General features: G+C 40.8%; 1 protein-coding gene across 4 annotated transcripts in view; it reads right to left on the reverse strand.

The window, feature by feature from the left end:
• Positions 1-261, reverse strand: part of LOC139386634 (CREB regulated transcription coactivator 1a) — a 39,617-nt gene extending 39,356 nt beyond the window's left edge. The window contains exon 1 of one of the 4 annotated variants that reach the window (XM_071132379.1): positions 98-245. In XM_071132379.1, the coding sequence (XP_070988480.1) occupies positions 98-223 (126 nt within the window). In that variant the 5' untranslated portion in view covers positions 224-245. Of the gene's footprint in view, positions 1-97 lie in introns of all 4 variants that reach the window. The other 3 variants (XM_071132376.1, XM_071132377.1, XM_071132378.1) reach the window with 3 other exon arrangements.
• Between the last annotated feature and the right edge of the window lie 13,176 nt (positions 262-13,437).

Here is a 13,437-nt window from a genome sequence, read left to right on the forward strand (position 1 = left end):
CAAGCTACGTGCCCGCCGCGAATATTACTGAATTTGACAGCTCACCAGCAATAACAGCAAATGTGTTAAAAAAAAAAAATTAAACAGACAAGCTTACCCTCGCTGCTCGGGTAATACTCAAATCTTTCATCACTTCCTCGAATGCTGCGGTCTCCTCTGCCTGCTTCTGATTATGTAAAGCGATTTTCTCGCTAAATTTCCGCGGATTGTTTGATGTCGCCATGTTTCGCTCTTCTGCTCCGCTTTCCCTTCAATGACGTTGCATGCACACGTCCTTGCGCGTGGGCGTAGGTTACGCGCACATCTGGAACGCCTGCATTCCCCACCTTCTTCACCAGGGATGGGTGAAATACCAAAAAGTGATATTAAGTTATACATTTTACCCTCATTGTTGCTTGTCTGAACATGTTACCAACGGTCCACTTGTCAGACGTATGCGGATAACAAAAATAAGATGCTCCAAAGAACGTGTTTGTTGGGTTCTTCTTGTTTGCTTGCCTTTTGTAGCCACTTAGCCTACAAGGCATAACAATACTCTATCCTGTTCCCCTTATTTTCCTCTGATGAAGGCTAGAGCCTATGAAAGTGGTTGTGTGTGTCCGTTCCTTTCCAATTATTGTAGGCCTAGTGTCTTTAATAACTAGCCCCTGGCCAGATGTCTCCACTCAAAGGAGAGCGCTTACTGGCAATATAAATCTCACTTGGAATTAAACACATAAACCACTGTAAATCACACAATTAACTACTAATATGCTGAAAGTACCAACACTTTCAAAAATGTATTTTTTTTGACAGACACTAAGGCCAAAGATGAGGTTTTGAGCGACAGGCACAGTCCAAGCACAATGAAACAATATGCCGTTTCACCCACCATTCAGAGTAGTGGAAATAAATTGGCTGTAAAGTAACCAAGGAAACCATTGAAATTGTATTCCAGGGCACTGGGTGTGTGGGATTATGCTTTATTGCAAACTAAACCCTGGAAAAAACCTTGGAGTTGAGCCTCAGTGAAAAGGCTAGCTAAAATGGAGAAAATGTCATGTCTTAGTAGATTCCTGTATTCTGCTCCTCAGATACATTTATCTGGTTACATAAACACAGAAATGGCAAGCATTTCCAAAGCATGAGACAGCATGCTTCCCTGTACATTCAGTGCCTTAGTAAAGTATTCGCACCCCTGGACTTTTTCCACATTTTGTTACGTTACAGCCTTATTCTAAAATGTATTAATACAAAAATAAAAATAAAATCTACACACAATACCCCATAATGATAAAGCAAAAACATATCGATATGTAAAGCTTATTAAAGAGCAGTGAAACTATCAAGAGTATTGTGCATGTTTCTTTTTTACTCTTCTATTTATCAGAACTCAGATTAAGACCCAGATGCAGACAGCTAGATTCACAGATGTTTTTTGACCCAAACAGGGGGCATGCCAAAGTCAGGTCAAAGGCAGGCAGAGGTCCGTAATCCAGGGTAGAGTCAATAAGATACAGAACAGCAGGCAGGCTCAGGACAGGCAGAGGATCGTAAACGGGTCAGAGTCAGGCAGGTACAGAACAGCAGGCATACGCTGGGTCAGGGCATGCAGCATGGTCAGAACCAGGGAAACCTAACTTGAGACCGCAGGGCGCCGCGCAAACACACTGGTAAGACCTGACGAGACAAACTGACAACAGACAAACAGAGAATGCAGGTATAAATACTGTGAATAATGAGGAAGATGGGCAACACCTGGAGGGGGGTGGAGACAAGCACAAAGACAGTTGAAACAGATCAGGGTGTGATACTATTGTTAGAAATCTTGCGAGAGACCAATCTGGTCTTCCAGATTGATATTTCTGTCATTTCGGGTGATGTATATGACATCTGCTAAGATACTGAATTTGCATTTCACACAGCCTTACCAGAAATGTGCTTCTGAAAACTGCTGTGACAGTCTTTCCCTTGCAAGGCTTCTCCAGTACCATTCGACCATATCAGCAGGTAATGTGCATGTATATAAATACTAAAATGGAGATTTCACTTCCCTCAGAAATACGGGTTTTCTGTTTGTGATAAACAACATTTTTCAAAATCCACTGTATATACTGTAATCTCTCTGCCAATACACAGTATACACTGAGTGTACAAAACATTAAGAACACCTTCCTAATATATATATTCTTTAACCTGTCTCCTCCCCTTCATCTGCACTGATTGAAGTAGATAGATGAAGTGACATCAATAAGGGGTCATAGCTTTCACCTGGTTAGTCTATGTCATGGAAAGAGCAGCTGTTCTTAATTTGTACACTCAGTGTACGTAGGTTCATTTGAAGAACCTGCCAGACATTTCTTGAATCTATTAAAATGTGGTAGCCTTCCAAAAGAGAAATGAAGATGTGTCACATGAAATGGAAGTAGGCGTAAGAGCTAGAATATCAGTTAGCAGAAATAATTTCCCGGTGGAAATGACATCTAATTGTGTAGGCTATGGACAATAAACTATTGTCAAATGTGTTCTGGGTTGTCACACTTCAATAAGCATTCCTGGATAGCAATGATTCATAAAACATAATTGCACACAATCTCACTGCTTATTAGCTCATATGAGTGAATTAAACTATACTTTAAAACAATGTTGTTTGAATAGTGAACAATACAACAATCATGTAGAGTACAACCTTCAAGGTGAGGTACAGACTAATGGAGAAATCTACATAAAAAAATAAAGTCCCAAACTTGTCTCTTCATTGCAGTGTGATATATTTTCTAGATTGACAATGAGGCATTTACAGTCAATCTTCAAATACAATTAAATCAAATTTGATTTGTCACATGCGCCGAATACAACAGGTAACCTTACCATGAAACGCTTACTTACAAGCCCTTAACCAACAACGCAGTTTTAAGAAAATACCTACAAAAAAGTAACAAATAATTAAAGAGCCGCAGTAAAATAACAATAGCGAGGCCATATACAGGGGGCACCGGTGTCGAGGTAATATGTACATGTAGGTAGCGTTATTAAAGTGACTATGCATAGATAATAACAGAGAGTTGCAGCAGTATAGAAGAGGGGGAGGGGCAATGCAAATAGTTTGGGTAGCCATTTGATTAGATGTTCAGGAGTCTTATGGCTAGGTAGTAGAAGCTGTTTAGAAGTCTCTTGGACCTAGACTTGGACCTCTGGTACCGCTTGCCGTGCGGTAGCAGAGAGAACAGTCTATGACTAGGGTGATTGGAATCTTTGAACATTTTTAGGGCCTTCATCTGACACAGCCTGGTGTAGAGGTCCTGGATGACAGGAAGCTTGGCCCCGGTGATGTAATGGGCCATACTCACTACCCTCTGTAGTGCCTTGCCGTCAGAGGCCGAGCAGTTGCCATACTAGGCAGTGATGCAACCCGTCAGGATGCTCTTGATGGTGCAGCTGTAGAACCATTTGAGGATCTGAGGACCCATGCCAAATCTTTTTAGTCTCCTGAGGGGGAATAGGTTTTGCCGTGCACTCTTCACGACTGTCTTAATGACAATCTTAAAGCAGCAAACAGCAGTTGAAACAATAACAGCCCACTACCATTTTTGGATAACATGGGGGGATGGGGCTGGAAAAATGTAACCACTCAAATTCAAAGGCTGAGCTATGGATGCAAGGACCGACCATCCCATGATATCAAAATTACAGTTTCAACTGTGTTTATTATGCTATACAATATGTGTCTACATTTACTTTGTTTACAAACATTGGAGTAAAGCAAGCTTATTTTGGCTTCTGATATGGTACCACGTTTGGACTAAGCTCATGAGGAATTTATAAGTAATATTCTTCAAGAATCAATGGGTACATATAATTCATTTATGGGGAGACAGGGTAGCCTAGTGGTTAGAGCGTTGGGCAAGTAACCAAAAGGTTGCAAGTTCAAATCCCCAAGCCGACAAGGTACACATCTGTCGTTCTGCCCCTGAACAAGGCAGATTTTGTTCAAATTTGTTCTTAACTGACTTGCCTAGTTAAATAAAGGTAAATAAAATGTATATGTCCAAAAATGGATGTTGCAACTGCTGATTGCCCCTTTAAGCGATTACTTATTTGCCAAGTTCCACTATTTTACTATGGAAATAATGGAACTTTAAAGTTGCGCCAACATCTTCATTGTCTCTTACTCATCGACCAAGTTGACCACACTGCTGTTCTTTCCCTGGCCTGCTAAGACACATTTTTATTGGTTCTGACCTACTGATCTTTTGTATCTCATGGTTACTCTCCTATTCAAACAAGCCTGGAAACTGCAAAATGTTATTAGGACATGCATTGTATTCATTTATTTTTCATGAAATCATTTTTATTGATTTCAATTTAATAAATCCTTTATTTAGCTCATATGTTATTGAGATTATTTTACAATGATGACCTGGGTTTGGTTAGTTTGGTAGTTATCATTAATATGACACAATTCATTGAATGCCTTAAATACCAGACTTTCTATGTATAGTAGCAGTGGTGGAAAAAGTACTCAGTTGTCAAAATGTAGTAAAAGTAAAGATACCTTAATAGAAAATTACCTAAGTAAAAGTGAGTCACCCAGTAAAATACTACTTGAGTAAAAGTCTAAAAGTATTTGGTTTTAAATATACTTAAGTATCAAAAGTAAATGGAATTGCTCAAATGTACTTAAAGTACTGAAAAAGTAAAAGTATAAATAATTTCAAATTCCTTAAACTGGATGACACAATTTTCTTGCTTTTTTATTGACGGAGCCAGGAGCACACTCCAACGCTCAGACATAATTTACAAACAAAGCATTTGTGCTTAGTGATTCCGCCAGATCAGAGGCAGTAGGGATGAGCAGGGATGTTCTCTTGTGTGAAGTGTGTGAATTGGATAATTTTCCTGTCAAAATGTAACATGTGCTTTTGTGGGTTAGGGAAAATGTATGGAGTAAAAAGTATATTATTTTCTTTCGGAATGTAGTGAAGTAAAAGTACAGACACCCCAAAAAACGCCTTAAGTGAAAATACTTTAAAGTACTACTTAATAAGTACTTTACACCACTGTATAGTAGGCTACCCTTCATTTCAACTCCCCAAACTGTCATCCAATCATCAATTTTGTAATTTACAGGTAATGATGTCTAATAGGACTTGTCTCCCTGGAAACTCTACCACAGAATGCTTAGACCCAATCTCTCCTAGTTCTTCTGTGGGTCTGCCTCTAGTCTTCATAGTGTTGGGAATAGTGATTGCACTGGTATTCACCCAGCACAGTAAATTGAGGAGCATGTCACAGTTAAATCAACTGAAGAGCACAGAGGTCAAAACACGTCAGTCTGAGGGTTCCCAATACACAGCCATGGTCAGACCACCACCTGCTGATCATAGCTCTATCTACGAGAACATCACTGACTCCAACAAGACAGCCAGAAACATAAACAGGTCAGGTAGGCTACATGATGATTCGTTTGGGTTGATTTTGTATTGAAATGTTCAAACAAAATGGAGTGTAAATGGAAGTTGATTAGGTTTCATTTGCCTTTTGCAAACTCTTCATTTTCTAGATTTCATGTATTAATCCTGCTGTGTATCAATGACTCAACACTGGACTTTTAACAAAATTGAGGAATGTTGACCACGTGAAAGTGAGCACACATATGCCATGTTTGTTGTGGTGCAACTGTGCAGGGAAAGCACATTCTGATGTTGGCTCACCTGTCTACCCATCTCTACAGGTCACCTATGGAACCCCAGGATGTATACCTGCAGTGTGATTCATCCGATGACGCAATTTACAGCAACAACCCGCCGTGTAGCCTGGTGCCTGCTGCCTGCTGACATTGAGGAGGACGACCTTTATATAATGCCAGATGCTTTATAGGTACAGCCACAAAGATGACCCTATCAGGTCCATACTGAGTCATCTTTTCATAGGACAGGAAGGGGAATCAAAAGAAAAGACGCAATATGCTGGTCTTATATGTTTTAGCCACCTTTGAAGTCAAATTTGGCCACATGACAAAATAGGCAAATTTGTCTTAATTCGATTGTTTTGCTTTGTTTAAAGGCCAAGCACAGTAAAAATTATGTTTTGCCTGTGTTTCACATCATACTGTACAACAGCTGATAAAACTAACACTGTAAAAGTGTGAAAAAACTATTTTCCCTCATTTTAATTGCAATCTAATGGCAATCTACATTAAGATTCTTAATTGTTACCCAGAAATGATTTCATATTGATATAAAAAAAAGAGCCCCATTTGGCCTTTAACAGACTGAAAAGTATGTTATTCTGTTATTGTACATTGTAAATATTTTAAGAGGCGTCTGCTTTAAGAACAACACCTTTTTTGGGCAATTTGAATCATACGTAGCAGTGAAGCCCTAAATATATACAGTTGAAGTCAGAAGTTTACATACACCTTCGCCAAATACATTTAAACTCAGTTTAAACTTTCCACAATTCCTGACATTTAATCCCAGTAAAAATTCCCTGTCATAGGTCAGTTAGGATCGTCACTGTATTTTAAGAATGTGAAATGTCAGAATAATAGTAGAGAGAATGATTTATTTAAGCTTTTATTTATTTTGTCACATTCCCAGTGGGTCAGAAGTTTACATACACTCAATTAGTATTTGATAGCATTGCCTTTAAATTGTATAACTTGGGTCAAACGTTTTGGGTAGCCTTCCACAAGCTTCCCACAATAAGTTGGGTGAATTTTGGCCCATTCCTCAAATAAAATAAAATGTTATTGGTCACATACACATGGTTAGCAGATGTTAATGCGAGTGTAGCGAAATGCTTGTGCTTCTAGTTTCGACCGTGCAGTAATATCTAACAAGTAATCTAACAATTTCACAACAACTACATTATAAACACAAGTGTAAAGGAATGAATAAAAAATATGTACATATAAATATATGGATGAGCGATGGCCGAACGGCATAGGCAAGATACAGTAGATGGTATAGAGTACAGTATATACATATGAGATGAGTAATGTAGGGTATGTAAACATTATATAAAGTGGCATTGTTTAAAGTGACTAGTGATACATTTATTACATCCAATTTTGTATTATTAAAGTGGCTAGAGATTTGAGTCAGTATGTTGGCAGAAGCCACTCAATGTTAGTGAAGGCTGTTTAACAGTGTGATGGCCTTGAAATAGGAGCTGTTTTTCAGTCTCTCGGTCCCAGCTTTGATGCACCTGTACTGACCTCGTCTTCTGGATGATAGCGGGGTGAACAGGCAGTGGCTCGGGTGGTTGTTGTCCTTGATGATCCATTTGGCCTTCCTGTGACATCGGGTGCTGTAGGTGTCCTGGAGGGCAGGTCGTTTGGTGATACAGACAGACAGGATGCTCTCAATTGTGCATCTGTAAAAGTTTGTGAGTGTTTTCGGTGACAAGCCAAATTTCTTCAGCCTCCCGAGGTTAAAGAGGCACTGTTGCGCCTTCTTCACCACGCTATCTGTGTGGGTGGACCATTTCTGTTTGTCCGTGATGTGTAGACTTTCCACCTTCTCCACTATTGTCCCGTCAATTGGATAGGGGGGTGCTCCCTCTGCTGTTTCCTGAAGTCCACGATCATCTCCTTTGTTTTGTTGACGTTGAGTGTGAGGTTATTTTCCTGACACCACACTCCGAGGGCCCTCACCTCCTCCCTGTAGGCCGTCTCGTCATTGTTGGTAACCAAGCTTACCACTGTAATGTCGTGTCATGACGTTGGCCTGGGGGGTAGGTTTATGACAGTCATAAATACCTCTTCCCCCCTTTTTCCTCTCTCTACCCTACTGAGGTTACATTTGCAAAACCCTTGGTTAACATAGAGATTCTGGAAACATCAGAAGGTGGGGGGGGGGGGGGGGGGTGAACTATATTCTGGTAATCCGAACAATTTAACATATGCGGTGGTACTTAATGAATACGATGTCAGTTCGGTTGTCATCTGAGACATTCTCATCAATGATCAGATGACATAAACTCTACAGTAGAAAGTCTATACATCAGAGTTATCGGATTCACATGGAATTGTTGTTCAATTTAAATGTTTGAATATGAAATTATTTGTGATGGGATGAAATGTGATTTTAGCTTCTAAAATGTGAGATGTGGGTTTTCAAAAGATAGGGCTGCTCAATCAGTGGCCCGCCTTGTGAAGGGACATGGGCTATAAAACTTTTCAAACATGCCCTCCTCTCCCTTCCTATATAAGCCCTTGACGACAATAGAACTTCCTGTTCCGGGGATGTAGGACGACGGTCCAATGTCAGAATGGTTCAGATAATAACTACAGAACGAAGCCAACATCATCGTGCGCTTTGGTTGTGAATGGTATGAACTTTGAACTCTTATTCACTACAGAAGTGATACCTTCTAGCCCTAGCCGTTGAGTTAGCAACCGCAGCTGCAAACGCAGGTTAGGAAGGAACAGACAGAGTATTCCGTCTACCACACAACGACGTTACTACAACGTATCCATTTGACCACCAGAGACATTCTTCAAAGGACTCGGTTGGGCAACACGGCCTTCCATCTACCACCAACCTACCGAAGCGCAGCTCAGAGTAAATATTTATTGCATTTTCCTTTTCCAAATGGGCGGTAATTTAGAATGCATAAGATACTGTATTTACGAAAGCCCAGCTTCTTCCCTTTGTTCCTCAGTCTTCCCGCTCCTTCACTAAACCCAGCCCCTTTTCTTTTGTGTAACAAGCTGTCATATCTGTTCCGCCCGCTAGGGACGTTTTCCTTAATGATGTAATTTGTAATCAAGTTATGATTAATTGTGTGTATGTGTAATTATGTGTGATTAGTTAGGCATTTAGTAAATAAATGATTAAACCCAATTTTGTATTGCTGATTCAAATTGTTAGCCAGGGTTCTTGCAGATAACCAAGAATTTACAACTTTCAGATGAGACTGAAGTAAGGTGACGATTGATATTGACTGCTATTGATGTAAAATATTACTAGGTCTTTAAGAGTTTATTCGGAAGATAACAGCTCTATAAATATTATTTTGTGGCGCCCGACTCTCTAGTTAATTACATTTACATGATTAGCTCAATCAGGTGATATTAATTACGGAGAAATTATTTTATAGAATAGCATGTCATATCACTTAATTCGGCATAGCCAAAGACACGACAGTCGTCTGCAAACTTGATGATTGAGTTGGAGGCGTGCATGGCCACGCAGTCATGGGTGAACAGAGAGTACAGGAGGGGGCTGAGCACTCACCCTTGTGGGGCCCCAGTGTTGAGGATCAGCGGGGTGGAGATGTTGTTTCCTACCCTCACCACCTGGGGGCGGCCCGACAAAGTTCAGGACCCAGTTGCACAGGGTGTTGTCGAGACCCAGGGTTCTTTCAGGGCCTTTGAGGTGTCTGTTTGGGGGGGATATACATGGATGTGATTATAATCGAAGAGAATTCTCTTGGTAGAGAATGTGGTTGGCATTTGATTGTAAGGAATTCTAGGTCAGGTGAACAAAAGGACTTGAGTTCCTGTATGTTGTTATGATCACACCTCGACTCGTTAATCATAAGGCATACGCCCCCGCACTTCTTCTTTCCAGAGAGATGTTTGTTTCTGTCGGCGCAATGCACAAAGAAACCCGGTGGCTGTACTGACTCTAACGTAATCCGAGTGAGCCATGTTTCCGTGAAACAGAGAATGTTACAATCTCTGATGTCTCTCTGGAAGGCAACCCTCGCTCGAATTTCGTCTACCTTGTTGTCAAGAGACTGGACATTGGTGAGTAGTATACTCGGGAGCGGTGAGCGATGTGCCCGTCTACGAAGCCTGACCAGAAGACCACTCGTCTGCCCCTTCTGCGGCGCCGTTGTTTTGGGTCACCTACTGGGATCCGATCCATTGTCCTGGGTGGTGGTCCAAATGTTGGTAAATTGACCTTGCTCTTATATCCAATAGTTCTTCCCGGCTGTATGTAATAAGACTTAAGATTTCCTGGGGTAACAGTGTAAGAAATAATACATAAAAAAACTAAATGCTGCATAGTTTCCTAAGAACATGAAGCGAGGTGACCATCTCTGTCAGGGCCATGTTGCTCTGGCCTCCTGACAGACCTGGTGTAACTGAGTCAGGTTTGTGGGCCTCAATGCTCACACGTGCTTCTTCAGTTCTGCCCACAAAATGTCTATAGGATTGAGGTCAGGGCTTTGTGATGGCCACTCCAATACCTTGACTTTGTTGTCCTTAAGCCATTTTGACACAACTTTGGAAGTATGCTTGGGGTCATTGTCCATTTGGAAGACCCATTTACGACCAAGATTTAACTTCCTGACTGATGTCTTGAGATTGCTTCAATATATCCACATAATTTTCTTTCCTCATGACGCCATCTATTTTGTGAAGTGAACCAGTCCCTCCTGCAGCAAAGCACCCCCACAACATGATGCTGCCACCCCCATGCTTCACGGTTGGGATGGTGTTCTTTGGCTTGCAAGCCTACCCCTTTTTCCTCCAAACATAACAATGGTCATTATGGCCATCAGACCCGAGGACATTTCTCCAAAAATCTTTGTCCCCATGTGCAGTTGCAAACCGTAGTCTGGCTTGTTTATGGCAGTTTTGGAGCAGTAGATACTTCCTTGCTGAGTGGCCTTTCAGGTTATGTCGATATTGGACTCATTTTCCTGTGGATATGATACTTCTGTATCTGTTTCCTCCAGCATCTTCACAAGGTCCTTTGCTGTTGTTCTGGGATTGATTTGCACTTCTTGCACCAAAGTACGTTCATCTCTAGGAGACAGAACGTGTCTCCATCCTGAGCGGTATGACAGCTGGTTGGTCCCATGGGGTTTATACTTGCATACTATTGTTTGTACAGATAAGCGTGGGACCTTCAGGAATTTGGAAATTGCTCCCAAGGATGAACCAGACTTGTGGAGGTCTACAATTTTTGATCTGAGGTCTTAGCTGATTTCTTCTGATTTTCCCATGATGTCAAGCAAAGAGGCACTGAGTTTGAAGGTAGGCCTTGAAATACATCCACAGGTACACTTCTAATTGACATAAGTTGAGTCAATTGGTCTATCAGAAGCTTCTAAAGCCATGACATCATTTTCTGGTATTTTCATAGCTGTTTAAAGGCACAGTCAACTTAGTGTATGTAAACTTCTGACCCATTGGAATTGTGATACAGTGAAATAATCTGTCTGTAAACAATTGTTGGAAAATTACTTGTGTCATGCACGAAGTAGATGTCCTAACCGAATTGTCAAAACTATAGATTGTGAACACAAAATTTGTGGAGTGGTTGAAAAATGAGTTTCAATGAATCCAACCTAAGTGTGTATCAACTTCCGACTTCAACTGTATATATATATATATATATATATATATATATACAGTGCCTTGCGAAAGTATTCGGCCCCCTTGAACTTTGCGACCTTTTGCCACATTTCAGGCTTCAAACATAAAGATATAAAACTGTATTTTTTTGTGAAGAATCAACAAGTGGGACACAATCATGAAGTGGAACGACATTTATTGGATATTTCAAACTTTTTTAACAAATCAAAAACTGAAAAATTGGGCGTGCAAAATTATTCAGCCCCCTTAAGTTAATACTTTGTAGCGCCACCTTTTGCTGTGATTACAGCTGTAAGTCGCTTGGGGTATGTCTCTATCAGTTTTGCACATCGAGAGACTGACATTTTTTCCCATTCCTCCTTGCAAAACAGTTCAAGCTCAGTGAGGTTGGATGGAGAGCATTTGTGAACAGCAGTTTTCAGTTCTTTCCACAGATTCTCGATTGGATTCAGGTCTGGACTTTGACTTGGTCATTCTAACACCTGGATATGTTTATTTTTGAACCATTCCATTGTAGATTTTACTTTATGTTTTGGATCATTGTCTTGTTGGAAGACAAATCTCCGTCCCAGTCTCAGGTCTTTTGCAGACTCCATCAGGTTTTCTTCCAGAATGGTCCTGTATTTGGCTCCATCCATCTTCCCATCAATTTTAACCATCTCCCCTGTCCCTGCTGAAGAAAAGCAGGCCCAAACCATGATGCTGCCACCACCATGTTTGACAGTGGGGATGGTGTGTTCAGGGTGATGAGCTGTGTTGCTTTTACGCCAAACATAACGTTTTGCATTGTTGCCAAAAAGTTCAATTTTGGTTTCATCTGACCAGAGCACCTTCTTCCACATGTTTGGTGTGTCTCCCAGGTGGCTTGTGGCAAACTTTAAACAACACTTTTTATGGATATCTTTAAGAAATGGCTTTCTTCTTGCCACTCTTCCATAAAGGCCAGATTTGTGCAATATACGACTGATTGTTGTCCTATGGACAGAGTCTCCCACCTCAGCTGTAGATCTCTGCAGTTCATCCAGAGTGATCATGGGCCTCTTGGCTGCATCTCTGGTCAGTCTTCTCCTTGTATGAGCTGAAAGTTTAGAGGGACGGCCAGGTCTTGGTAGATTTGCAGTGGTCTGATACTCCTTCCATTTCAATATTATCGCTTGCACAGTGCTCCTTGGGATGTTTAAAGCTTGGGAAATATTTTTGTATCCAAATCCGTCTTTAAACTTCTTTAAAACAGTATCTCGGACCTGCCTGGTGTGTTCCTTGTTCTTCATGATGCTCTCTGCGCTTTTAATGGACCTCTGAGACTATCACAGTGCAGGTGCATTTATACGGAGACTTGATTACACACAGGTGGATTGTATTTATCATCATTAGTCATTTAGGTCAACATTGGATCATTCAGAGATCCTCACTGAACTTCTGGAGAGAGTTTGCTGCACTGAAAGTAAAGGGGCTGAATAATTTTGCACGTCCAATTTTTCAGTTTTTAAATTTGTTAAAAAAGTTTGAAATATCCAATAAATGTCGTTCCACTTCATGATTGTGTCCCACTTGTTGTTGATTCTTCACAAAAAAATACAGTTTTATATCTTTATGTTTGAAGCCTGAAATGTGGCAAAAGGTCGCAAAGTTCAAGGGGGCCGAATACTTTCGCAAGGCACTGTATATATACACTGCTCAAAAAAATAAAGGGAACACTAAAATAACATCCTAGATCTGAATGAATGAAACATTCTTATTAAATACTTTTTTCTTTACATAGTTGAATGTGCTGACAACAAAATCACACAAAAATTATCAATGGAAATCAAATTTATCAACCCATGGAGGTCTGGATTAGGGAGTCACACTCAAAATTAAAGTGGAAAACCACACTACAGGCTAATCCAACTTTGATGTAATGTCCTTAAAACAAGTCAAAATGAGGCTCAGTAGTGTGTGTGGCCTCCACGTGCCTGTATGACCTCCCTACAACGCCTGGGCATGAGGATGGTCTCCTGAGGGATCTCCTCCCAGACCTGAACTAAAGCATCCACCAACTCCTGGACAGTCTGTGGTGCAAAGTGCCGTTGGTGGATGGAGCGAGACATGATGTCCCAGATGTGCTCAATTGGATT

Source organism: Oncorhynchus clarkii, chromosome 28 (genome assembly GCF_045791955.1).
Source record: "Oncorhynchus clarkii lewisi isolate Uvic-CL-2024 chromosome 28, UVic_Ocla_1.0, whole genome shotgun sequence".
NCBI classification, from domain to species: Eukaryota; Metazoa; Chordata; class Actinopteri; order Salmoniformes; family Salmonidae; genus Oncorhynchus; species Oncorhynchus clarkii.